The 25,636-nt window shown below is 44.8% G+C and overlaps 2 protein-coding genes across 2 annotated transcripts; both read right to left on the bottom strand.

Annotated features, from left to right (window-relative positions):
- Positions 1-5,796: 5,796 nt before the first annotated feature.
- On the bottom strand, positions 5,797-8,742 carry LOC123095805 (uncharacterized). Its single transcript, XM_044517371.1, has 6 exons — positions 8,293-8,742; positions 7,578-7,692; positions 7,227-7,432; positions 7,123-7,150; positions 6,349-6,457; positions 5,797-6,249 (listed from the first exon to the last, which is right to left on the bottom strand). The coding sequence occupies exons 1-6, from the start codon at positions 8,539-8,541 to the stop codon at positions 6,168-6,170; spliced, it is 789 nt and encodes a 262-aa protein (XP_044373306.1). The 5' UTR covers positions 8,542-8,742; the 3' UTR covers positions 5,797-6,167.
- Positions 8,743-11,389: 2,647 nt separating this feature from the next.
- On the bottom strand, positions 11,390-12,702 carry LOC123095804 (elongation of fatty acids protein 3-like). The gene has a single exon (XM_044517370.1). It carries the CDS (start codon positions 12,592-12,594, stop codon positions 11,734-11,736), a length of 861 nt encoding a protein of 286 aa, XP_044373305.1. The 5' UTR covers positions 12,595-12,702; the 3' UTR covers positions 11,390-11,733.
- Positions 12,703-25,636: the final 12,934 nt, after the last annotated feature.

Here is a 25,636-nt window from a genome sequence, read left to right as displayed (position 1 = left end):
TCAACTTCCACAAAAGTGATCTCATGACTATAAATGTAGATGATACAGTTGCCAGTGAATTTTCTCAAATTTTCTGTTGTAAAAAAGGATCTTTTCCTATTAAGTATTTGGGAGTGCCTCTGCACTATGATAAATTAAAAAGAGAGGATCTCCAACCTATCATTGATAAAATCATTAAAGGGATCTCTGGCTGGCTGGGGAGATATCTTACTTATAAAGGAAAAATTATTTTGCTGTGTGCTTGTGTTATTAGCATTCCTGCTTACTTGATGTCTGTGATCAAATTTCCTAAGTGGGCAATCAATGCCATTAACTCACAAATGGCTCGCTTCTTTTGGGGAAATGTGGGTGATCAACACAAATACCACCTGGCTAATTGGGGCTTAATTACCAGGAGGAAGGAGTTTGGAGGTTTGGGGGTACCCAATGTTAAGGAATATAATATGGCATTGTTAGCTTCTTGGGGTAAAAGATTTTTTAATAACCCTGACTCTGATTGGTCTAAACTTCTCCTCTATAAATATAGAGTTAATTCCCCAAACCTCCTCTGGGCTAAAAGTGAAGGGGGCTCTACCTTTTGGAAGAGCATTACTTGGGCAATGGCAGCTGCAAAGACATTTTATAGATGGAAGCTGGGTGATGGAAAACTCATTAGTTTTTGGCATGATGTGTGGGTGGGGGATTGTTCCCTTAAAGTGCAGTTCTGGGACTTGTTTTGTATTTGTAACCAGGTTGATAGTACTGTAGCCCAAGTCTGGGATGGTAATGATCTGAAATTAACTTTTAGGAGATGTGTTGACATGCTGGGGATGAATCGTTGGGATCAACTTGTCTGTTTGATCAAACAGAGCCCTCCATCAGATGAAGTGGAACCCCCATTTGGGGGCTAGAACCTAGTGGGACTTTCTCAGTTAAATCTTTTTACAAACAGATCAATTTTGGTGGGATAGCTTCTAGTGTTAGTATAAAGATGTGGAAAATCCTATGTCCACAGAACATTCATATCTTCCTATGGCTTTGTATTCATAATAAAATACTTACTAGAGATAATCTTGCAAAGAGAAGGGAAGTGGAAGATCCTTCCTGTTTATTTTGCTCTGAACCTGAAACTGTTCAACATCTGCTGTTTGACTGTGTGGTGGCCCAGCAAGTTTGGAACCTTGTTGCAGAAATTTTTAATATTGATAGCATATCTTGTTTTGAAAAAGTTATGGCCTTCTAGCATATGCATAAAGAAAAAACTGTTTTGAATCTGACAACTGCTACCTTGTGGAGCTTGTGGAGACTGAGAAATGAATTTTGTTTTCAGGCAGCAGTGCCGCTGGCGTCGGCCTTGCCAAATCCGAGCTCATCGGGGGAGTATATGGTGAGCCCATCATTCGTGCGCCGCCGCCGCCGCTTCTCCTTCCAGCGACTGCGGAACCATGCTTCCAGCTTACACACTACGTAACCATGCTTCCAGTTTGAGATGTAACTTGCAATGTAGAAAATCTCTTGAACTGGGGCCGAGAGGCACCTTGAATTTGCACATTCATAAGGACAAGTTCTTTTTGGCAATGAAGAGAAAAAAACATTGGTTGCTCTTGACAAAAGGCTTAGGTTTGTCCACAAGCATGTAGTACCTAAAAGGGGATTCTTGTTTCATTGACATTTTGCCAACGCAACGCTATGAAACACTCTTGATGGTAATAATATTGATATACCAGATCATAAGTATTTTATAGGGCCCAATAGGCATATCAAGACGAGATCAACCCAACTTCAGTATAAGTATATAATGTAAGCAAGTTCTTGATGCTCTGGCAAATATACCAGATCAAATTCTATAAGTACCAGCAATCACAACAACCTTAACAAAAACAACTGATATAGCTACTTTGGGAACGGAAACAGCCATACAGGAACCATCACTACAGATACACACACTGATCTTCTGCAGCTCTGTATGGTTTCCAAACAAAACCATCAGCCCGGTGATGTGAAGATATAAGCTGCAAAAGAAGTTAGAAATGTAATTTTTAGATATTAGTTGATGTATTAAGCATGGTGAATGTAATCTGTTCACGTCAAAATAATATATTTATTTCTTGTACCAATTCTCATCGTATCATCATATTATTCCATAACTGTTTTAATCGGCGTACTTATATCTATTAGGGCATCAATTTCCCCATTTTTTAAATATATTTTCATTGCCTATGAGTATTCTTAATTTCAAAAATGAAGGGTAAAGGAGTAACCTGAGGTCCCTAACATTGAAGATGACACTTACACCTAGTGCCATCTGTACATTTTGTTGAAGCATTCAGGCATTAGATTGTGTAGCGCTGGGAGCAGATGTAAACAACAAATGGCTACCAATAACATCGAATATGCAAACATGTGATTGCTAGCGAGAATAGTGCCTGCATGCTTTATATTTCAGTTTACTGTCCATGTATTCTCCCTCAACCCCCTCTTCCGATATCCACTTTCCTCACGAGCATAGTGAGACAAGCAGAAATGAACCAATAGGGATGGGATGCATAGGGACATCTTCTACATCATGCTCCCTTGGGAGCATATCATCAGGCACTTGGATGACCCGATGGTCTTGCCCAACTCCAAGTCCGAGACAACGAATTGGCGTATGTCTAGCTTAGGAAGGCATGCTCATCACAGCAGCGCTTGCCAATGACCAGTTTCAGTGGTAGAACGTTCACTATCAGTGGTTCTCCTTTGTTTTTGACACATGCTGCCACAGATGCCCTCTCCCTTGATCCATGTATGGCACTTGTCAATCAATGGCATACTGTAATCTGGCCTATTGGGATGTAATATGGCAGGGTTCAAAATAAGTGGCAAAACACTGGAGGTACCTTTAATTTGCACATTCATAAGGACAACAAGTTCTTCTGGTAATTAAAGTCAGAAAAAAACACTGGCCCCTCTTGAGAAAAGGGTTGGGTCTGTCCACAAACATGCAGCATTAAAAAGGGGCATTATTGTTTCAGTCAGGGATTTGGATAATGTGTTGAAACACTCTTGATGGTAAAATATTGGTTAACAGAACATATGTATTTTAGCTAGGGCTCAGTAGGCGTAGGTAGTGAGGAGTGAGTTACCAATTCACAACAGTTATGACAGCAACTAGGCAGCCTGACAAAACAAATACTCCCATATTAAGTGTCGCTCAAATGGATGTATCTAGCACTGAAATGCGTCGATACATCCATTTGAGCGACACTTAATATGGGACAGAGGGAGTAGATTTTTGTTCGACTACAGGAGCAGAGCTCCCAGTTTAATTTCTCAATGAAACTGAAACATGGAGTTCCGAAAGTACCAGTGCAGCAGCTGCTTTGCCCCTTGGCGCTCTCTGTCGCAGCAAACCTGCTCTCTGAAGTCCAACCCAGCACGACAACCGGTGAGCCATCTGCGCAATCAGACTACTTGGATCATACAGAAAGATATTTCTAAAACAAGTGGCATTCCTGTTTTTCCATAAGGCCCAAAGCAGCGCCATGATCCCTACCTGCCACTAAGTTCCACATCTTACCATCGAAACACATTACCCACCTACGGAGCTAAAGAACTGTGGATCTAGTTGTGTCAATCTTCAAAGCATAATTAAACAATATATCTAACCGACAACCGTACTAGTACAATGTCAGAAAAAGGTGATCTAGGGTCACCTCTTCACTACAGACCATACACATCTTACCTTTCTTAATAGACTGTCCTCAGTTGAAAACTTGAAATGCTATATAAGAACAAGCCAAATAAAAACTCCGATTTTTAAAAGCACTTCAACAAGCCATAGTTTTTTATACGGACATCTTACCTTGGCTAATTTCAGGGCTAATCCATCTACACCTATCCTCCTCCTTCGACAGACCCACATCCTTAAATTGAACTTGTGCTAGATTAGCCTGCCTAACATATTTTCTATAAGAATTAAACTCTGCAACAGTTCCTTCTCATTTTCCAACTTCCATGTCCATTTACTTAACAAAACAACATTCTTAACCTCAAGATCCACTACTTCAGTTGACTAAATGGTGTTTCTGTCTCCCCTGATCATCATGCTATAACAATTTCTTCCTAAAAATATGTATTCTCTTACAAGGCCCTTTAGGCAACTCAAACATTAACATCATATAAAAACCTCCAATGCTCATGCAATACCTCAACAAGATCAATTTCCCCCCATCAGACAGAATTTTACTTTAAACAGCCAAGATTTTTTTCTTAACAAAATGCTGAAACAACCAACTGGTTGATCTATAAAGATATAAGATGTAATAATCTTGAGCTCTTGTAAAACTGACAATATCAGAGAACCACTGCGATCACACGTCTAAGCACATAGTTATCGAATCAACCAAGCATTACAACAAACACCACTGCTACGTAACCCGATTACATCACCTCAGGCACGGAGGACCCCTGAAGGGGTCAGAAGCAGCAGTCGCAGTCGAAGGGGCAGAGGGCGGTGCCGCCGGCGTCAGCCTTGCCAAACCCGAGCTCGTCGGCGGAGTAGATGGTGAGCCCGTCATTGGTGCGCCGCCGCGGCCGCTTCTCCTCAACCTCATCATCTTGGCCAGGCTCCCAGCCATTACCTCTGGTCTCCTTCTTGCTCTTCTTCTTGCTAGACCCCTCGGCCTTGCCCTTCTTGGGCTTCTTGGACCCCTCCTCCTCCTCCTCCTCCTCCTGCAGCTTGCGCTTCTTGTCGGACTTGGTGGCCTCGAAGATCTCGTCAATCTCGTTGCTCTCCTTCTGCTTCTTCGTCTTCTTGGCAGAGACCTCCTTGCCCTCCTTCTGCTCCTTCGGCTTCGGCTTCGGCTTCGGCTTCTTGGCTGCCGCCACCGCCGTCTCTCGCTCCTCGACGGGTTTCGGAGGTTTGGGCTTCTTGGCGTCGATAGAGGGGTTGGGGGCGGAGAGCTTCTTCTTCTTTTGGGACTTGGTGGCCATTGGAGGATGTGGAGTGGGGGATTCGATGCCTCTGCCGCCGCAGAGGAGATTAAAGGCCGGAGCTGATGAGGTTCTTGGGGGTGGCGGCGCGGGGACAAGGGTTTGGGTAAACGGCGAGCGGATACAGGAGAGACAGGGGAAGAAGAAGGTGGGTCGACCAAGACCTCAGGCTTTGCGTCGGGTTGGCCCGATCGGCCCAACCCAGGAACGTTGTTCACACATCGCCTTAATAAGGCCCGTTTGGAAGCGAGATTAATGACCCCTCAAAAAAGGAAGCCAGATTAATTTTCACCTCAACTAAAAAAAAGATTATTTTTAACACTTTTTTTTTAATTTTCACCTGTTAGCAAAGTGTGCCCGTGCTCTTTCTCAAAAAAAGAAAAAAACAACGGGCCCTTACCACTTTTTTTCCAAAAGGGCCGAAACCTAAACACATTCATACAGAAGGATAAAATTACATTAAAATATTTGAAGGTGCCAAAGTCGTGTTCTTTGGCGTGCCATGTGCATAGCTCAAAGTGCCCGTGCTTCCTCCCCAAAAGGAAGGCAAAACTGTCCGTGTCTTGCAACCAATTCAAAATGGACTGATACATATTCACAAACTTGAAAAAAAGTTTGGTCATATATCAAAAAGGATATCCGAAGTGTGTTAAGATGAGGTGAGAAGGGATGTGGCTGGTCCAAAGAGAGGATCTTTTTTGCATATAGGAGTGGCTGAGACCTTTTTGCAAACATGCCACACACCATATCACCATTCGTGCAGGAACTAATGCCGGTTTCACATTCAATTTTCAGTGTAAAATTCGGCAAAGATTCATAAGAAGTATGAAACTACTAGTACAATTCACATGAAGCATCTGAAGTATTTGAAATTTCATGTCAGGTGGCCATACAGTGAACAGCTAAGAGAAAGCAGTTCCCAGGAAAGCCAAATCAGTCCAGGAACACTCCGGCATACAACAAACGTGCCGAGTAGAGCCCCCTATATCACTCCAGAGACTTTGAGACATGACAAGCAGATAGTTGCCCCCATTATTCATACACGATGAGAGAAATCGTTATCATTTCAGAAGTTACAGCACATCTGACCAACGAATAGTTCTCAGATAAATCATATCACACAACACATATGTACAGTTGACACGATGAGTTTGTATTTACAACTTGCTGACCGTTGCGTGTGATCATGATGCCACTATTCGGCACTTGGCACCTCACAATGCCTTCATGATAAATTTGGTGGAGACGACAGCTCCTTTGGCTGCCATCTTCAGGACAGCACGACTCCTGTACAGCCTGCATCCAACCGCAAAATAACAATCAGAAATGACTCTGTTTTCGCTTGTAAGTAAGTTGTAACACCGACATACAAATTTCACAGGATGAGAGCTTTACCCTGCTATTGTGATCCCCCAAGTTGCCAGTATGTAAATCACCTTTCCAGCCTCCCAGAAACTTATCCATTTCTTCCGGTCTGTCATGCTGCTCAATGCCGATGCAACAGCTGCTTACAAATTAGAAGTTAGAATCTATATCAAATCAAACAAAAATACAAGTCAAATGTGCACTAATGTATAATTAAGCTTATGTCAGAGAAACATTCGCTCCACTCTGAAATAAAGAATGCCGGAGAACAAGGGCAGAATAAACTATCATCCAACCTCAATCGAAGTAAGGAATACTTCAAATAATGGCTAACCAGTCCAAGTCTCTAAGATAGGACCACATGTGATAGTTGGTCATCTCTATGATGCGCTGACCGGAGAGATCCTCCGGAAATTTAGAAGATAATACATGCAACAATTGTAGTATAATAGCAAATTGCATACACCCGTCTTCATGACATAGCAGTGAGTTGTTAATTTCCACAATGTCGCAAGTTACATGTGGAAAAAAAGGACCATTGAGAGTTGAACGCACTGGGTCTCCATTGTGAACTTGAGAAACTACAGCCTATCTTAGAAATTCTGGCTTGTTTTTCTGTCAGCATGCATTTCTCCATTGTGGTGAACTTTCTCATGATAGCGCTAATTAGATAGACCTAATTAACCAACCCATGTGTTTGTATCACTGTTTTAAAGCAATGATTTCAGAAACAAAAGTACAAAACAACATTTAGAAAATAACAAATTTTAACTTTAAGGGCAGAAGCATGGAGGATAGTCATACCTTTTTGCAGCTCTTTCGATGATAATGACTGGAGAAAAAACAACAAACAGTTAGATGATGAAGCAGTGCCGAAGAGGATGTACCAACTCTTGGAAATAAAATACCTTGGACTTTGGATCTTCAAGAATGCACCTAGCAACAAAGGTAGCAATAGCATCGACGATGTCATCTTCATTAACCATCACATAATTTTCGTCATCAATTCCACTAATTTCCTCCAAATTGCCCCCAGCAGTGTCACAGGAAACCAAGAGCCATGACCCAGTCTTCCCCTCATCTTTAGTGTAAGGAATATCTCCAATATCCACCTCTGATTTGATTCAAATAGAAAACAGAAAGATGTTAAATTCATTAATAATTGCAGAATATAAAAGAATGAAGTAATAAACAGTTGCTATAATGCTATGAAAGCATAGTTCAGCAACAAACTTCAGAAGGTTTTAGCAAGGATGAACCTGTCACACCGCCAATAGATAGTTTGGTATGTTGATGCAGCGGCTCGTCTCGTACTTTCTCAAGATGAGCAAGGAAGCCAGCATTGTTGACTGATGCTACAAGACGATTATGCAACTGCACCGCAAAATCACATCGCCAAAAGATGTCAGTCGGCATGAAGAACCGTTTAATTATAAGCTGAATAACATGTCACTGCAGCATAATTAATCCATAAATTTATACTATTGATCTTGAGTTCATATCATGGAGATATTAAACGATTAGCTCTTGTCACACTTAAACTTAATCTATCCCAACACCATCTTTAATAACATGGAGCAGGATGCTTAGAAGTAACTTCACTGCACGGATATGGCTCAAAGCCGCACACAACTACGATGCTGTATCTCATTGTGATGCTGAATCATGCCGAATCGCAGACATATATGTGTTGTTTCTAACAACGAAACTAGGGTGCTACTACCTCCGTTCCAAAATGTTTGAAGTTCTGGGTTTGTCCTAAGTCAAACTTATATAGGTTTGATCAACTTTAGAGAAATATCTACGGCATCAAATATATAGTATGAAAATATATGTTATGAAGAATCTAGTGAAGCTGATTTCTCATTGTAATCAGATAAACAAGTGTCTGTAACAATTAATCATGCAGCATCGTGGCGAAAATAGGTAAAAACAATCTTCGAGGACGTCAAAGCGGTGGTGCGAGGGGCTCACGTCGGGAGGGCACTCCTGGGAAACAAAGGGCGCGCCCTGAAGCTCGCGAAGGAGGGCGAGGTCGTCCGCGAGGCGGGCGCGGAGGACGGCGTTCTCCGCCCGCAGCCGCGCGGCCTCCTCCCCGTCGGCGGCCAGCGCCGTGGCGCCGTCGTGGTCCGGAGCGTGGCCGGAGCGGTGCTCGTAGGCGTAGCGCGCGACCTCGGCGATCTCGACGAGGGTGTGCGCGACCTTGGGGATCTGGTGCGCCATCACCGCCTCGGTCGATCGATCGATCGGTGGCTCGGCTGGTGGTGGCCTGGTCTCCCCGGCGGTGGCGCGACGATGAGGGCCGGGGAGGCGCAGTCGGCGGGACGGCGGCGAAGCAAACCCTATCCACGCACGCGACCTCGGAAGTGGACGGCGTGCTCGATTGGGGGGTTGGGTTGGTGCCGTGCTTCCAAACCAGGAGTAGAACGAAATTGAGGGATTGAAGTCACGTTCAGGTGGGCCCCACTGATAATCACCCGATAAACTCGTTGACCCCGTCGTGCCTTCGGAGCATCTCCAATAGCAGACTCCAAAACCTATGTGAAATCTCTAATAGCAGACTTCCAAAACCTATGTAAAAACTTATTTTTTGGGGGGCAATACATTTAAAATTGCATGGGAAATCAAAAAAAATCTGCATGAGAATGAATTTTTTTTTGCTACCCAGAACAATATTTAGGTCCTCCTGAACACGCCATCAAAAATCCAAAAGCGGTGGCGCCAAGCTTAATCACCGTCGTATGGACGCGCTGCCCCATCCCACCTTCGCGCCGGCTGATTCTGGCCCCCGGCCACCCCGAGCCCCGATGCCTTATCCCATCCCTCGGCATCATTCGACGCAGCCATTGTGAACCCTGCCGAGCTCGCCACATTGTCGCCCCATCCCGACACTTCCAAGCGTTCCTCAGTTGTCACCGCGCCCGCGCCGCCCCAAGATGGTCGTTGACACCAGCCGAGTTCGAGTATGAGCAGCCGAGTTGGTTTTAAGATCCCAGTCTCCGGCTCCTCCTGACTAACCGGCTTCTCAGTCATCCATTAGCTGGTAATTCAGCCATTGGTCATCTTCCATACAGAGACCTTTGGCCGAAGTGGGAGAAAGAGAGCAGAGCTCGGGAGTTAACTCCTGCTTATCACGCCTCAACTCTCGATGGAGGAGGTGCGGTCCGCTAACAAGAGATTCAGGCGTGGAAACCACGCCGTGAAGGTTTTGATTGTTAACCGATGCTTCCATCGATCCCTTTTGATCACACAACGGGCCTCTCAATGAAAGCACCAATGTCTGTACTAAAATGGGTTGATCTCGAGTCGGGGGATCTCGGATCGGTGGGTAACATGAGACGAAGGAGGCAGTGTTTACCCAGGTTCGGTCTCTCTCGAAGAGGTAAAACCCTACGTCCTGCTTTGATTATATTGATGATGAAGCATCGAGTGCAAGCTTGATCTACGTCAAGATCGTATGGTGTGTTCTAACCCTAAGGCAGATGATTGTGATTGTGTCTCTACGGACTAAACCCCACGATTTATATAGGCACCAGGGTAGATAGGGTTATATATGGTCGGTTGCCAACTAGGAATAAACACGCCGATGATTGAAGTTGTCCTTGGATTACACGTCAATACTTCAGCAGTGTCTGTCTTGATCACGCCTGGGTTCGAGGCTTCCAGAGTCCTTCCTTGTGAGACCGGTGGGCCATAATCTCGACCCATGAACTGTGGGTCAACTAGGTTGTTACCCCTTAGTCCAGGACACCGTCAGTGAACAAGCTGGAATCAACCATAAAATTATGTATATCACATAGAAAACAAGCCTGGAAGCAGGCAATTAGCGAACGGAGAATCCTCTCACGCGGGGTTTAGCCAAGACATCAGACGTCCACCTTTACCCTAATCCGACGATGTATGACTAGTCTGATGGATGCATCCTATTAGTAGTCGGATGCCTAACGGTGTCTATTTATGAACCACATGGAAGTAAGCAATGATCACCCGGGTCTCCAACTTATGCCCCTGTAGCTCACACTTAACATTCATTATTGATTAGTACGTTTTGTACAGAGGGAAGGAAAGACATTGAAGAATTCGACAATGTGAACCACATGGAGGCGAGGAGGATAATGTTGATAATGTGTGAGATGTCAGTGATATTTATTATGTTGATCGACCTATGCTACACAAATGGTATTTGGATACTCCTATAAGTTCCTTTCCATGTGTCCTCTCTCTTCTCTTAGCACGCTTTTATGCTTCTTCTGTTGGGAGTCCATAGTCCTACTTCATCCATCCCAAAGAGCACAAAAGGAAAACAAGATTGACCGAGAAGGATTGAGATGCATAGGGAAACACGATCTAATTGTAAGATACCACCTCTGGTTTCCTACACGCGGTTGCTCTACACATTCCTACTTATCAACATAAGTTTAATGTGGTTAGTTGTCTTGGTAACAAAAGATATCAGGGCGGCCGAGTCTCACATGCTCCACTCACCAGTGTTTTGCATCTCAAGAGTTATGGGGATCGTGTGACACACTAGGGCATAGAACCATGTGGGAACCGCTGACTGTCTACTAAGTATGTCAAACAACCATGGAGCAGATGATCGCATCCTGGCCAAGAGAATCACGCGGCGCTCATAGTAGGAACTAGAGTCCGTGAGAGTTTGGTCGTTCTCTTAGATAATAAAGTGTTGGTGCTCCTGCTTAGGTTCCTGACCCCCATGAGGCCATGAGGATGTGCAAAGAACGTCTTGAACAGCTAGCAACACTCGACTTAACAATTGCGATGATTGTAGGCGAAACCATTTGGACATGACCAACTTTCCTGTATTAACTTAAGATTCAGATGGGACTAGTATAGGTTGTCTAGATAATTGTATGTGCGTTGCATTTGCACACGGGGGCACCTATATTTTGTAAGCAATCACCGTCATTACCAGTAGTTTTAATAATGTTATAATGCAATTCCATACCAGCATTGACAATTGAATCGGTACTTATTGACATAGGAAAGAAAATACAGTTCATGAATATGTACTATGTAGGCTCGGTTTGGTTCAACTTAGTACACATGAATATGCAATATCATTGTCCAATTAATTAATCTTGGTCCGAAGAAAGAAAATTCCATACAAAAGAAGAAGATAAAAATTAAGTCTTGACAGAACCTACTGCCATCGCTGAATCTACATTGGCATTCAGACTGAAGCAAAGATTAGGAACTCGCAGAAGTTTTTTCACGGAAGGAAAGCAGAGGAATCAATCAAAGATGCTATTGCCATTCGACTGCTGCCTGAACATCTTGATGATTTAGAAAATTTCAAAAACTAGAATTGTCAAAAATGGAAGGCCAATGCATTTCACCACAAATCAAACAGGCCTGGAGAAATCTGTGTAATCTAAAAAGAAGTCCCCTTGTACGTCACTCTGATTTCCCCCCATTGCCATTGCCATTGCCATTGTTGATGTTGGTCTTGTTGGCCTTGGCCTTGGCGGCGTAGGCGGCGCCGTGGAAGTCGAGGAAGAGCGCGAGCAGGGAGGCGTTGAAGACGGCGTTGAACGCCCACCCGGCCATCCCCTCGCACCCGCCGCCGGCGAAGTGGAACCAGAGCATGACGACGGAGGCGGCGAAGCTGAAGAGGAACTGCAGGATCTGCAGCTCGGTGACGGCGCGCTTCCAGCGCGGCGGCCAGCGGAGGCCCAGGGTGCAGCAGAGGTAGTAGGCGTACATGACGACGTGCACGGCGGCGTTGGTGACGAGCGCGACGGGCATGAGCGACTGGCGCGTGGCGAGCCAGAGGTAGCACATGGCGATGACGAGGGCGTGGTGGTAGACGTGGAGCAGGGTGAGCGGGCGGCGGGCGAGGAGGATGAGCAGCGTGTCGCCGAGCTCGTACATCTTGGAGAGGTAGAAGACGTGCGCCCAGAAGAAGACCGGGCCCGACGCCTCCGTGGCGCCGTCCGGGGGGAAGCAGAAGGCCCAGCGCGGCGAGGGCGCCGTGGCCGCGGCGGAGAGCACGCAGCCGGCGGCCATCGCGGCGGAGAGGGCGAGGAGGACGCAGTTGTGCAGCGCGGAGACGGCGCGGAGGGCGCGCGGCGGGAGGGACGGCAGGGGCAGGATGCGGCGGTGGAGGAGGAGCACCGTGGCGAGGTAGGCGCAGATGACGGCGGCGGGGAAGGACGGCGACGCCGCGAGCGTGGTGCCCGGGCGCCAGTGGAAGGAGGCGACGGCGGGGTGCTCGACCAGGAGCCACCGGACGTGGCGCAGCAGCGCGGCCGCCATTGGGGTGAGCTCGCTCCAACCGACGGCGCCGGCGAATTGACCTGCCTCGTGTGGCGCTGTGGGTGACACGTAGGGCAAAATGATAAGAAATTCCCACCTACCGCAGGGCCTAAAATGGGCTTCGCCGCGCGTGCATATAGTAGATCGGCAGACGTCAACAAGATGGGCCGCCTTGACTTGTATAGTACTATCTTTTTTTTTTCAATTTTGCTAAAGCACATCTAGATGTGCCATAAGTTTTGCGCATCTAAGGCCTATATCATTGACCTTACGCGGAGATTTGTGTGGATATTTTTTTCCTGTTCTTCATTTTCTTTTTAGGCTTGATGAAGTCATTTAGATGTGCAATTCACATCTAATTGTGCCCTAGACACACCCTATTTTTATATGAAATATATTTCTTCCCCAAATAAATCCATTTCTGTTTTGTTTCTGTTATTTGCAGTATTTTTTACTATTGGTAAACTTTCTTATTTATTTATGGTATCGGAGTGCTCACCAACAAGATCCATAAGACACCGAAACTTGATGGAAGCAGTTGTTTTAATCCCGAGCTCATGTGAGCTCGGGTGAACAGTAAAATAAAAAAAAGGAAAAATATTTAAAATAATTCTTTTTTTGTGAAACATTGACAAAATGTTTGTTAGCTTGTAAAATATCATCACCATACGATATTCGTGGAAATTATGGAAAAAAACAAAATCGATGCTCTAAAATGTTATTTTCAAAAGAATTTTGGAGCATCGTTTTTTTTGCCACATTTTCCACGAATGTCATTTCACGATGAAATTTTGCAAGCTATGGAAAATTTGTCAATGTTTCATAGAAAAACTTCAGTTTTTTTTTTTGTGATTTTACTATTCACTCGAGCTTACATGAGCTCTGGATTAGAACAACACTTTCAAAACTTAATGAGCTTCTCCCTGAACCAAGTTAGATATGGGCCTTAATTTTACGAGATCCAGAAGTGCCGCTGTCTCTATAGTATTAGAGAAGTCAAAAGAGCAATGTGGACGTTGACAAGGAACAAGATTTTGTAATTCCTCCAAGTGGTGCTACGACCTGTATAACTAAAGGCCGCTCCGGCTATGGTTTGGCAATAAGCCAAAACACCTTGTTTGTGAGGACATAGTAATTTTTTCTACAGAAAGCAGCTTCAAGAGCCCAAACGAATGAGGCCACCGTTCGATACTTGATCATCGTGGATGACTCGTGAGACAGTCCTGCTACTAGTTGGCCTGCACTTGCCCGTTTGTTCCTCCCCTCTTTCTATTTTTCATTCCAGATGCCTCCCAAGCTCACATTCTTATATATGCGCACCTTTATAAACGACACATTGGATCTCCATAGTAGTTCCATTACTCTAAACTAATCCAAATGGCAATGAAAGCTCAAGACTTAACAAAAAGTATATATGAACATCATTATTTTAGCTCCCTCCATCTTGGTCAGTATGCTTTCCTATCGCTCCTTGTACTACTTTCTCTACCCATTTGCACACTTATATATAAGGTTCGCGCGATAGGATGAGAAGAAGTGAAGGCGGATTTGGAGCACATGGCTTCGAGGATGCATTAAAGATTAAATCTAGCCTAAAAGTTAGTACATGAGATGTATGCATAATGAACAGATTTCATATATGATGAAAATATGGGAGGAATACAAAAAGTGTGGATCTTAGTATATTTAATTTCAGAAGGTTTTTTTTTTGCGGGAAGTTAATTTCAGAAGGTTGCTACCTAAAAAGTTCAAAAGGTTGCAGTACTGGGGGATATGGTACGTTCGATGGAGGACTATATATACTTCCTCATCGCAGATCCATCATTATTAGTGCACACTAAGCTAGACTATTTTTTAAGAAAGTAGGAGCATATGTTCATCGCAGGAAAATTCTAAAAATTCTTAATACATGATAATGGTCATCAACCAAATGCCTCTTTGTTATGGTTTTCGGAATTCATCCCTATGGTATTGCTGACGATTCTCAAGTCCAAGATTTTACATGGTCAAATGGTTACAATATTTCAAAATGTTCACAACCATAATGCTAGATTATCCGTTTCATATATTTTCAAAACTCAAAACAGAATTCTTGTTATTTTGGATATTCGGCATTATGGTTGATATTTTTATAGATTTTAAAATAAAATTAAGTTTTTTAACATGCATCAACTGTTTCTAATTTCATATGTTCTAAATATGATACATTAAATTTTTATTTGGAATAAAAAATATACGACAGAACCAAAAGTTATTTTTGGCATCCAATTTCTAAATATGCATTTTTTGTGGGTTAAAATATTCAAATTCGAGGCTAAAAGGTTGGGAATTTTTTTTATAATTTACGCATTTTTAATACCATAGTCCTAATTTTAATGTATCAGTAGTAGAGTGATTAATAAATCTTAACATTAATATAAAATATTATTTTCCCTCCAAAAGTATATTAAGTGCCGCATGGTTTTGTGTGCTTCAATGCCATTGCGTATTAGTCTAACCGTGGGGTCCATATGCACCTATGTATTGTAAGTTTGCAACTCAGATAAAAAGTAGAAAATACATTTCATGTACCTCAAATAAAAACACATAGGACATATGTTGCTCTCTAACAGCTCGATTCACCCTGCAAAAAAAGGAAAAATAAACAGCTCGTGCTCATAGAACCATGGTATCGCTTCATTTACGAGAAGTAGAACAATGACTAAAAACCAGCACTTGTACTCATACAACCATGGCATCGCTTCATTTACGAGAAGAAGTACAACAATGGGTGAAAACTCACTCTGTGCATTTTAAAATCGAACTGAAAATAAACCGAACCAAATCAATTTGATGGTTTTATATGGTTTCTAGTTTCGGCATGGTATGAACTTTCCATACCGTTTTGAATTTCGGTTTTTATGGTATATACCAAAAAACCATACTTCACTCACCATATCGAGAACTCATACTTTTCTTGAGCAACCAGCAGGAGCACTGATTTTTTTATTATTAAAAACGAATATAATATCTACAAAGTTGACATGCCTGGAATAAACGGGAACATGTCGGAACCACATACTTCACTCCCCATGTTAACAACTCATGACTGTTGTGAACTCATCAGTTGTAGTTTGGAAACACGCCAAAAAACTTTGTTCCTTAGGGCTTCATCCTTTTTTCTGCGGAAGCTACTTCAGAAGCCCAAACGAATGAGGCCTCTGCCCAACATTTCACCGTCTTGAATGACCAATGAGATAGTGCAGCTACTGGTTGGTGCTTGCTCGTTCATTCACCTTCTCTTTCTATTCATTCCAGATGCCTCCCAAGCTCATATTCTTATATATCGCACCTTTATGTACAAAATATTCGGTCTTCGTAGTAATTCCATTACTCTAAACTAATCCAAACGACAATGAAAGCTCAAGACTAAACAAGAAGTATGTATGAACATCATTATTTTAGCTCCCTCCATCATGGTCAGTCTGCTTTTCTATCGCTCCTTGTATTGCTTTCGCTACCCATTTGCACGCTTATATATAAGGTTCATGCGGTTGGTGGTAGGATAAGAAAGAAGTGAAGACGGATTTGGTGCACATGGCGACGATCTTGCATTGAATCTAGACTAAAAGTTAGTACTTGTTAGAGATGTATGCATGTTGAGCGGATTTTATAAATAGTGAAAATATGGGAGGAATACAAAATTGTAGATCTTAGCATAGTTAATCCAGAAGGTTGCAACAGTGGGGGATATGGGGTCCGTGAAGCACTAACTGTACTTCTTCGTCGCAGATCCATAATCATTAGGGCACACTAAACGAGACTATTTTTTAAGAAAGTAGGATTATATGTTCATGAGAGAGAAAAATGTGAAAATTGTTAACATGATAATGGTCGTCAACCAAATGTGCTTTGTGAAGGTTTTCGGAATTCATCCCTATGGTATTGCAGACATCTGGTTCCACTTCACCGGCGGCGGCTGTGAGGAGATGGCCGGGTGGGCCTTCAACGTCGTCTTCAACGTGTCCCTGCTCGCGCTCTTCCTCGACTTCCACGGCGCAGCCTATGCTGTCTCTGAGGGCAAGAAGAGGAGCAGCAACAACAATAATGGGGGATAATCAGAGTTACGACGTGCGTGCGCGAAGAGGAAAAATAAATAGATTACATATTTTCGATTGATTCCAGGCTTGTTTGATTTCCGAAATGCATCGTTCTTTCATTTTGTATAATTCCAGTTCAATTTTTCCAAATCATCAAGATGTTCATGCAGCAGGCGAATGACAATACCATCTTGATTCATTCATTCCTCTGCTTTTCTAATATGAACTTCTGCTAGTTCTTCAGCTTTTGCTTCATCAGTCTCAATGCTACGTAGATTCAACGATGGCAGTCGCTTCTGCCAGGACTATTTTTATCTTCTTTTTTTGTATGGAAATTTCTTTCTTCGGAGCAAGATTAATTGGACAATGCATAGTATAGTAGTAACAAAATTCAAACATCAACAAGGTAGCACCTCTGATGTTAGTTTTAGCCTTGCGATAGCAGATTTTGGGCGACCGCAGTGAGAACTGAAGAATTTTTACCACAAGAACCAACATAGGAGTATTTTGGAGACGCATTCTCACTAGTAGCGACACCACATTGTTCAGAATTTCAAAACCATGAAAACTAAGAATTTTAATCTTAAAACACACCACATTGTTCAGAATTTCAGACCATGAAAACTAAGAATTTTAATCTTAAAATATGAACATAAAAACCTATCGCTACAAGTTTTAAGATATGTCTGGGACTGCAGTGTAATCTCAATTTTATGGAGTTTGGTCCTTCATTCGGCTGGGATAAAGGAAGTCGTACTTCAGCCTGATCAAACTTTAAAAGAGTGGTGACAAGATGCCAGAGCTAGAGTTCAAGGAACCAAACGAAACTCTCTGAACACCTTGGTGTTGCTGGTCACCTGGAGCATATGGCGGGAGAGGAATGTTAGGGTATTTGAGAATTCTCACATGCCAATGACGAAGATCTTTGATCAAGTTATTGTTGATGCCAAGCTTTGGGTAGAAGCGAGCATGGGTCATTTTGTTCTCCACTAGCTGCTGCTTTTAACTTTGGTCATTTGTTATAGGCTTGGTATGTTGCTTTAGTCTTGAATTTATGGTCGATTGAATGTTGTTGTATTTTTGTCTCTCTATCTTAATATTATATATGTAGTCCTTCTGCATGGTTCAAAAAACCAAAGTTTTAAGATATGTCAATAGCAAATTATTGGTGTGTAGAGGGAGAAATCCGCTCAATACATACGGGAAGCACCGATGGCCCTTGTCAATGATTAGATGCTATACTTTAATCCTAAAGCATTTTTCTACTTTAATCCTAAAGCATTTTTCTCCCGAATACAAGGGAGACACATAGATTTTACACTAATTCAACATATATCTATATTACATATACTATGCTCTTTATTTTTTAAGGCCTCACAATTAATTGAGGTCTTCAATACACTGCTCTCTAATTTTTATCCGAATGATAAGTGGCACACATGTGACATGAAGCAGTCCGGCCCTGACGTTTTTTACAACTAAAGTTGTCATCTGAAAAGACCCCCCCCCCCCAAACCCGAAAGTTGCCATACAAAAAGAAAGTTGGCATGCTTGACAACTAAAATTACCATCCTCGCGTCACTGAACTCGCAAAAAAAACGTTCGGAGTTGCTATGTGTTCATGCCACACGTGTGACACTTATCAGGTCCAATTTTTAAGGCATCAATTCTCAATGAATCAAGGTCTTCAATTTAGAATTGGGTCACCCAATTTTGACTAGGTCAACAATTTCTCAAGGAGCTCTGTTATTAAATTCTTTTAATTCATTATGCTACCTAATTTGGAAGTTCTGCCATTCATTTGAGGTATTCAATTTCAAAATTGGTTCATGATTTTTGATCGGGTGTGGTTTTTCAAATCAGTCGACGGCAACCGGCAATAGTATATCAATCCCGCACACTCTCACACCACCTAGAAAGAAATTGCCATCACGTGATACTATAACACCAATATAGAAGCCCACGCAAGTCTGGCCGCCGAGGAAGTTGCCATACGTCTCTCCTCCTAAGGAAAGGTGGCTAGGGTTTCTGCCTCCCGTCGGTGGCGTCACCGATCTGCCACGTCTTCTGTGGTCTTATGACGATGGGTGTGCGGTGGATCTCAGCCCTTGCTGGCGGGAGGGCTCCGGTTTTAGATGCTTCTTCAAGTTTTGTTAGGGTTTGTGTCCTGGTCAGGAAGACGAGATGACAACAGCTCCCTAAAGATGGAATAAGGTTCTTCCAGCATAGTCCCTACCTCGGTGGTGCGTCTAGCATGATGGGAGGGCGTGTGGAGGTGTCTCCGACGAATCTCGCGGGATTTGGTCGATGGTTTTCTTTGGTGGATCTGCTCGGATCCGGTCTTTGTTCATGTGTCTTCAGTTTGGATCCTTCTGATCTAAGCTTCTGTTCATCAGCGGCGGTTGTTGTTCTAGTGCATTGGTCCTATTGGGCCTTAGCACGACGACTTCCCGACTGTCTACTACAACAAGTTGTGCCCGGCTCTGGCGAGGGAGGGGATGATGGCGGCGTGCCTTCAGCTCCCTTCAGTGCTCGTAGTCGTTGCTAAGTGGTCTACAATATGAATACATTTTTTATTATTTATGGTGTTCGATGTACTGCCATGATTGAGAATGAATAGATCGAAAGTTTCCCGCAAAAAACCCCATCAATATAGTATTTGCAACCACCGCCATGGAAAATTTCCACACATAAGCTTGTGTTGATTAATAGATAGCACTAAATCACACTACCAGATAGCACTAAATCACAGTAAGGAAAGCACACCATAACGCCGCATTATAAATAAAAAGAAAACACACTCCATTATCTGCCCTTCTCACCAAACCAAATACTTTCTCAGTTCTAAAATATAAGGTGTGTTAATTTTTTTCAAAAGTTATTTTTTTTAACTTTGATCAAGTTAAGAGCCAAAAATATCAACATCCACAATATTAAAGAAATAAAATATAAAAATTCATTTCATGATGAATCTAGAGATACCGATTTGATATTATGTATATCGATATATTGCTCTAAAAAATTGGTCAAATTTAAAGGGGTTTGACTTTTGAAAAACTAATACACCTTATATTTGAAAACAAAAGAGTAAAAACTATGAAAATCCAACAACACCAATGCCACAGCAAAGCGTGCCCAACCCTTCTTGTCCACATGACCAAATGCGCACACCGTACCGCATGACTTCTGCACAATCTAAAAAGAATTTGTTGATGACTCTTTTTTTGGCCTGAGCACGTGTCATCCTGTTTGATACACTAGAATATGTAGTCAATTAAATACAAACTAGATACTTTGACTGCCCGTTGCAAAAGGATATAAATATTCTAGACGTTAGCCTGTAATTTACATGTCCATATTAATGTGATAATGTAGATAAATGTATCAAATCCTACCCGTGGTTTACCTATCTAAATAAATTTTAAGATTTTATTTGATAATCACTTATTTGGTAAGAACTTATTATCTTGAAAATCATAATTTCATTTGACAAGTTAATAAAAGGTGGGACAACTAGGACAGGTTTCAACAAAACCAGTGAAAAAAAATTAGAGATAGAAGGGAAAAACTGAAAATGAAGAGAGCGAGGGGAACATAGGTTGGACGAATTATTCTGCCTTACAGGAAAGTGAACCTTAAGTCTTTTTATAAGTATAAGTAGACGAATTATTCTGCCTTACAGGAAAGTGAACCTTAAGTCTTTTTATAAGTATAAGTAGACGTAGAGAAGATACTGTGTTTTATCCTACGGATTAAACTGGGTGAGTATGAACGAAGCGAACACTACAATGCCACCACTACGCCATCAACCATCTCAGCTGCTTATAAACCTATAAAAATGGCACCCAAAGTCTGAAATTAATGAAAAGGAAGTTGATCCTGTCCAAATGGTTTCGCCAGCAATCATGCAAGTGTTGGGTTTAAGAGCATCTACAGCCGGGCACTCCAAACCCTCCTTAAACGGTCGGGCGGCCCGCCCGGTCACTGACCGGTCATAAAATTTCGACCAGTCAGGCGCCTCAAATGAGCCTCAAACGCCCAGACTGACCGGCACCTCTCATATCCAGCCCAAATATGGGGTGGATACAGGGGCGCCCGGGCACGCCCAACATGCCCGCCACGTCGGACCAGACCCACTCTGCTCCACCCGACCCCACATATATTCCTCCCCATCCTCTCGCCGGACCAAACCCTAACCACTTCATTCCACTCCCCTCCGCCACCCAAGCTTATCTCCGACGGTCTCCGGCCGTGTTCAGGATATAACCATTAGAGTCACCCGCCCAGGAGGGGCCGGGTTACGTCATAATGGTCATCACGCGAAGCCCAGTACCAAACTTGAAGACGGCGGGTCAATAATGGGCTTAAGACCCGGAGATGGCTTAAGGCCCGTAGTGACAACCGCCGTGAGGGTGAAACTTGTAGTGTAAGGCAAGAATAGTTGAGAGTCTGAGCCGGACACTGTTATGAGCCGGCCGGGACTCTGAGAGCCGCGGGGCGTCAACCTCTCTATATAAAGGGACGACCCGGCGGCGGTTTAGGGACAAGTAAGACAAACTCGATAACCAGGCAGGACGGTTTAGCTCCTGGTGATCGAAACCCTAATCAATACCACCTCAACTGGACGTACGCTTTTACCTTCACCGTAAGGGGCCGAACCAGTATAACCCTCGTGTTCCTTGTCCCGTTTAACCCCTTTAAGCTTCCTAGTTGCGATGGCTCCACGACTAAGTTCTTACGCGAGGACATCTGCCGTGACAATTCCACAACAGTTGGCGCCCACCGTGGGGCCAGCGCACGGTGGATTTGAGTTCTTGAAGGGCAGCTTCGAAGGGCTCAAGGGATACGCTGTGGGCCGGATGACCAAGAGTCGTCGCGGCAAGCTCTACATCGATGATGCAAACTGGGGCCCCGACGCCGGCTCAATCGAGTACGGGTACCGGGTCCCCTTCGGCGGAATTCATGTCTTCATTGGCAAGATTGGTGAGCCGGGCCCTGAGCCGGATCTCTGCGCCGATCTCATCGAGACGGCTCAGCGTACATGACCCGCCCGGGCTCTACCTGCTTTGAAGCATGCTTTCGTGGGATGTGTCCATGGAGGACTCTCTGAAGGATCTGGATCTGGTGATGAGACGACCGCCGGCTCTGACGGCGAGTCGTCTACGGATGAGTCAAACTCTTTGTATCAACTTCAAGATGGCAGGCTCAGGGGTTGTTCCGATGGCGACAGCATTCCAGACCCCTTTGAGCCGCCGAGCCGGGTTGGAATCTTCATGGCCGGTGCACAACCTGTTCAAAGCCCCGCTGCCGGGTCAGGAAGCCCTGTGCCCTCGCCGGCTCAGGTGCTGATGGATCTCACAGACAAGATGACGGTTTTGTTGACCGCTACGGTTGCCCCAGCAGATCAAGCTCAGCATGACGCGGAGGTGGCACAGTTAAAGGTGGATCTAGCAAAAGCCAAGGAGGATCTGGCGGCGGAAGGGATCAGGATGGCTGCAGAGAGGGCGGCTCTCGACGCCCAGACTCAGCTGATTCAGGCACAGTCTTTCCGGCTCACGATGGATCAAAACGCGTCCAATGGGGTCATGAGAAGGAGGCATCAAAAGGCCCAATCTCGGCTCCCTCCGGTTTACGATCCTCGAAACCTCTTCAACACGTCGGGTGCAGGGTCTAGTAACCCGCCAGAGATCATAGTGCCCGGGACTGGGTCGCCAATTCAGCCCCAAGTGATGGGACCTCCCCGGGTGAACCCTGCCCCGCCTCAGTACGTGCCGATACCATCGGGTCATTATGCCAACCCGTTGGAAAACATGGTCGCCGCGGCCCGGCTCATAACGGGGCCTTTCACGTGGTAGACCAAGACAGAGCACGGCAAGAGGCGGAGCAGGTGCCTCAGTTGACGGCTTACCAGCCACCCCCGGCTTATCCGACGGCTTCCATCGACGCGGGTATACCTACGAGGACTGGGGGTGTCCCTTGTCTGGTGTCGGCTCTCCGCAATGAACGTCTGCCCAAGGATTTCAAAGGACCTAGGAAGGTGCCTAATTACATGGCTGATTTACAACCCGGAGCCTGGATCGAGAGTTACGAGATGGCCATGGAGTTGCTGGAGGTCAGCGAAGCGGCAATGGCCAAGTACTTCACCATGATGTTAGATGGGACTGCCCGCACTTGGTTGAAAGGGCTGCCACCGAATTCTATCGGGTCTTGGGCTGAGCTGAAATCCCGGTTCATCCAAAACTTCAAAGATACCTGTAGGCAGTCTATGTCAATTGTGGATTTGACTAACTGTAAACAGCAGGAGGGTGAGTCTACAACCCATTGGGTTCGCCGGGTCAAAGAGATAATACATTCATCTGATAAGATGGATGCCGGCTCTGCAGTCTTAATGTTGGAGCAGAATTGTCGTTTCCTTCCCCTGAAGATGAAACTCGGGCGGCTCAAGCGCGATTGCAATGATATGGGTACGCTGATGGCGGCTCTCGTCAAGTACACCGACTCTGATAGTACCAAGGACCCCGCGTCAGATGATGAAAGGACAGGGAAGGGAAAGAAGAACGGCAATGGCAAGGGTCCTCAGCATAACCCGGCGAACCAAGGAGGTAGCAAGCGTAAGGCTGATGGCAGCATAGAGTTTGTGGCCAATGCCAGCTCACAGGGTAACAACCAGCGACGTAAGGGGAGGCCACCTCCCCGAGCCGGCGGTTCAGGCCCAACGCTTGAGCAGTTGTTGAATGAGCCTTGTCCAAGGCATGGCTCGAGGGAGAAGCCAGCTACTCATCTATGGAAAGATTGCGCAATCATGAGGCCTTTAAGAATTCCAATGCCTTTAATGGCAACAATGGCTCGGGCGGCGGCTCAGGCGCTGGCGGTTTCATGGCCCGGGCGGCGGCTCAAATTCCAATCCTCAGAATGTTCAAGGGGGCTTTAATCAGCAGTCCGGCCAGGGTCATCAACAGCAACATGGGGGATACCAGACCAATCCAAAGCAGCTCAATGGTGGACAGTATCATGTGTTTACCACCAGTCTGTGTAAGCGAGATCAGAAGCTTCATAAGAGGGCTGTGAATGCTGTTGAGCCGGCGGTTCCACGCTATTTAAGATGGTCCGAGCAGCCTATTGTGTGGAGTAGGGAGGATCACCCTCCCCGGGTTGATAATCCGGGTCACCTGGCCCTGGTGATGGCTCCTCAGGTGGGAGGATATAAGTTCACTAAAGTACTCATGGATGGAGGCAGCAGCATCAACATCCTCTATTATGAGACCTTCCGTCGTATGGGGTTGATTGATAAGAACCTCAGCCAGTCCAATACTGTTTTCCATGGTGTGGTGCCTGGTAAGTCGGCTTATCCAGTTGGTAAGATCGAGCTGGAAGTGGCCTTTGGAGATGAGTACAACTACAGGGCGGAAAAATTGACCTTTGAGGTGGTCAAGATAAGAAGTCCGTATCATGCCATATTTGGGCGGCCGGCTTATGCCAAGTTCATGGCACGGCCGTGTTACGTATATTTACAGCTCAAGATGCCAGGTCACAATGGGACCATTACGGTTCATGGCAGCCGAAAGATAGCCTTGGAGTGTGAGGAAGGTGACGCGGCTTATGCAGAATCTGTTTGTGCAACAGAGGAGTTGAAGTTTTACAAGGACAATGTTGACCCAACAGATATGACATCTCTGAAAAAGCCGACCACGGAGCATGAGCCGGCAATGAAATTTAATTCAGCTGATGAGACTAAACTTGTTGATTTCGTTCCAGGTGACTCATCTCAGCAGTTTAGCATCAGTACCAATCTGGATCCAAAATAGGAAAGCGCGCTCATCGAGTTCATTCGTGAGAATAGGGACATCTTTGCATGGAAACCTTCTGACATGCCAGGTGTACCTAGAGAACTCGCTGAGCAAACTCTCAATATTGATCCGAAATTTAAGCCGGTCAGGCAATTCCTTCAGCGGTTTAATGAGGAGAGGCGGAAAGCCATTGGTGAGGAGGTGGCCCGGCTCTTGGCGGCCGGGTTTATTGTCGAAGTCTTTCATCTAGAATGGTTAGCTAACCCGGTGCTCGTGCTCAAGAAGAATGGCACCTGGCGGATGTGTGTGGACTACACGGACTTAAACAAGGCGTGTCCGGCTGATCCTTTTGATCTTCCCCGTATTGATCAAATCATTGATGCTACGGCGGGTTGTGAGCGCTTAAGTTTTTTGGATGCTTATTCTGGATACCATCAGATTAAAATGGCAGTTAAGGACCAGGAGAAGACGATGTTCATCACTCCCTTTGGAGCCTTCTGTTATGTGTCTATGCCTTTTGGACTCAAGAGTGCACAGGCGACTTATCAGCGTTGTGTGCAGAATTGTCTTCATAACCAGATTGGGCGCAATGTTCATGCCTATGTGGATGATATCGTGGTTAAGTCCAGGGAGAAGGAGACCCTGGTAGATGACCTTAGAGAAACCTTCGATAATCTCCGGGTTTACAAGATGATGCTTAACCCGGCCAAGTGTGTTTTTGGTGTTCCCGCAGACAAGCTCTTGGGTTTCCTGGTTTCTAACAGAGGCATTGAAGCTAACCCGGAAAAAATCAAGGCAATCACCTCTCTGGCTAAGCCGGCGTGTATAAACGACGTCCAGCGTCTGGCAGGCCGCATCACTGCTTTGAGCCGGTTTATAAGCCGTTTGGGTGAAAAGGCCATGCCACTATATCAGTTGATGAAGAAAACTGATGACTTTATCTGGAATGATGCTGCTAATGCTGCTTTTGAGGATTTGAAGAGACAGCTGGCTGAACCCCCAGTTCTTGCTGCTCCGATTGACAAGGAGCCCTTATTACTGTATGTGGCTGCTAACACACGAGCCGTCAGTGTGGCTGTGGTGGTGGAGCGCAAGGAAGAGGGTAAGGGGTATCCGGTTCAGCGGCCGGTTTACTACGTCAGTGAAGTGCTCATCGAGTCCAAACAGCGGTATCCA

Source organism: Triticum aestivum, chromosome 4D, assembly GCF_018294505.1.
Source record: "Triticum aestivum cultivar Chinese Spring chromosome 4D, IWGSC CS RefSeq v2.1, whole genome shotgun sequence".
In the NCBI taxonomy this organism is placed as follows: Eukaryota; Viridiplantae; Streptophyta; class Magnoliopsida; order Poales; family Poaceae; genus Triticum; species Triticum aestivum.
This window is presented reverse-complemented; position numbering and strand designations above follow the sequence as displayed.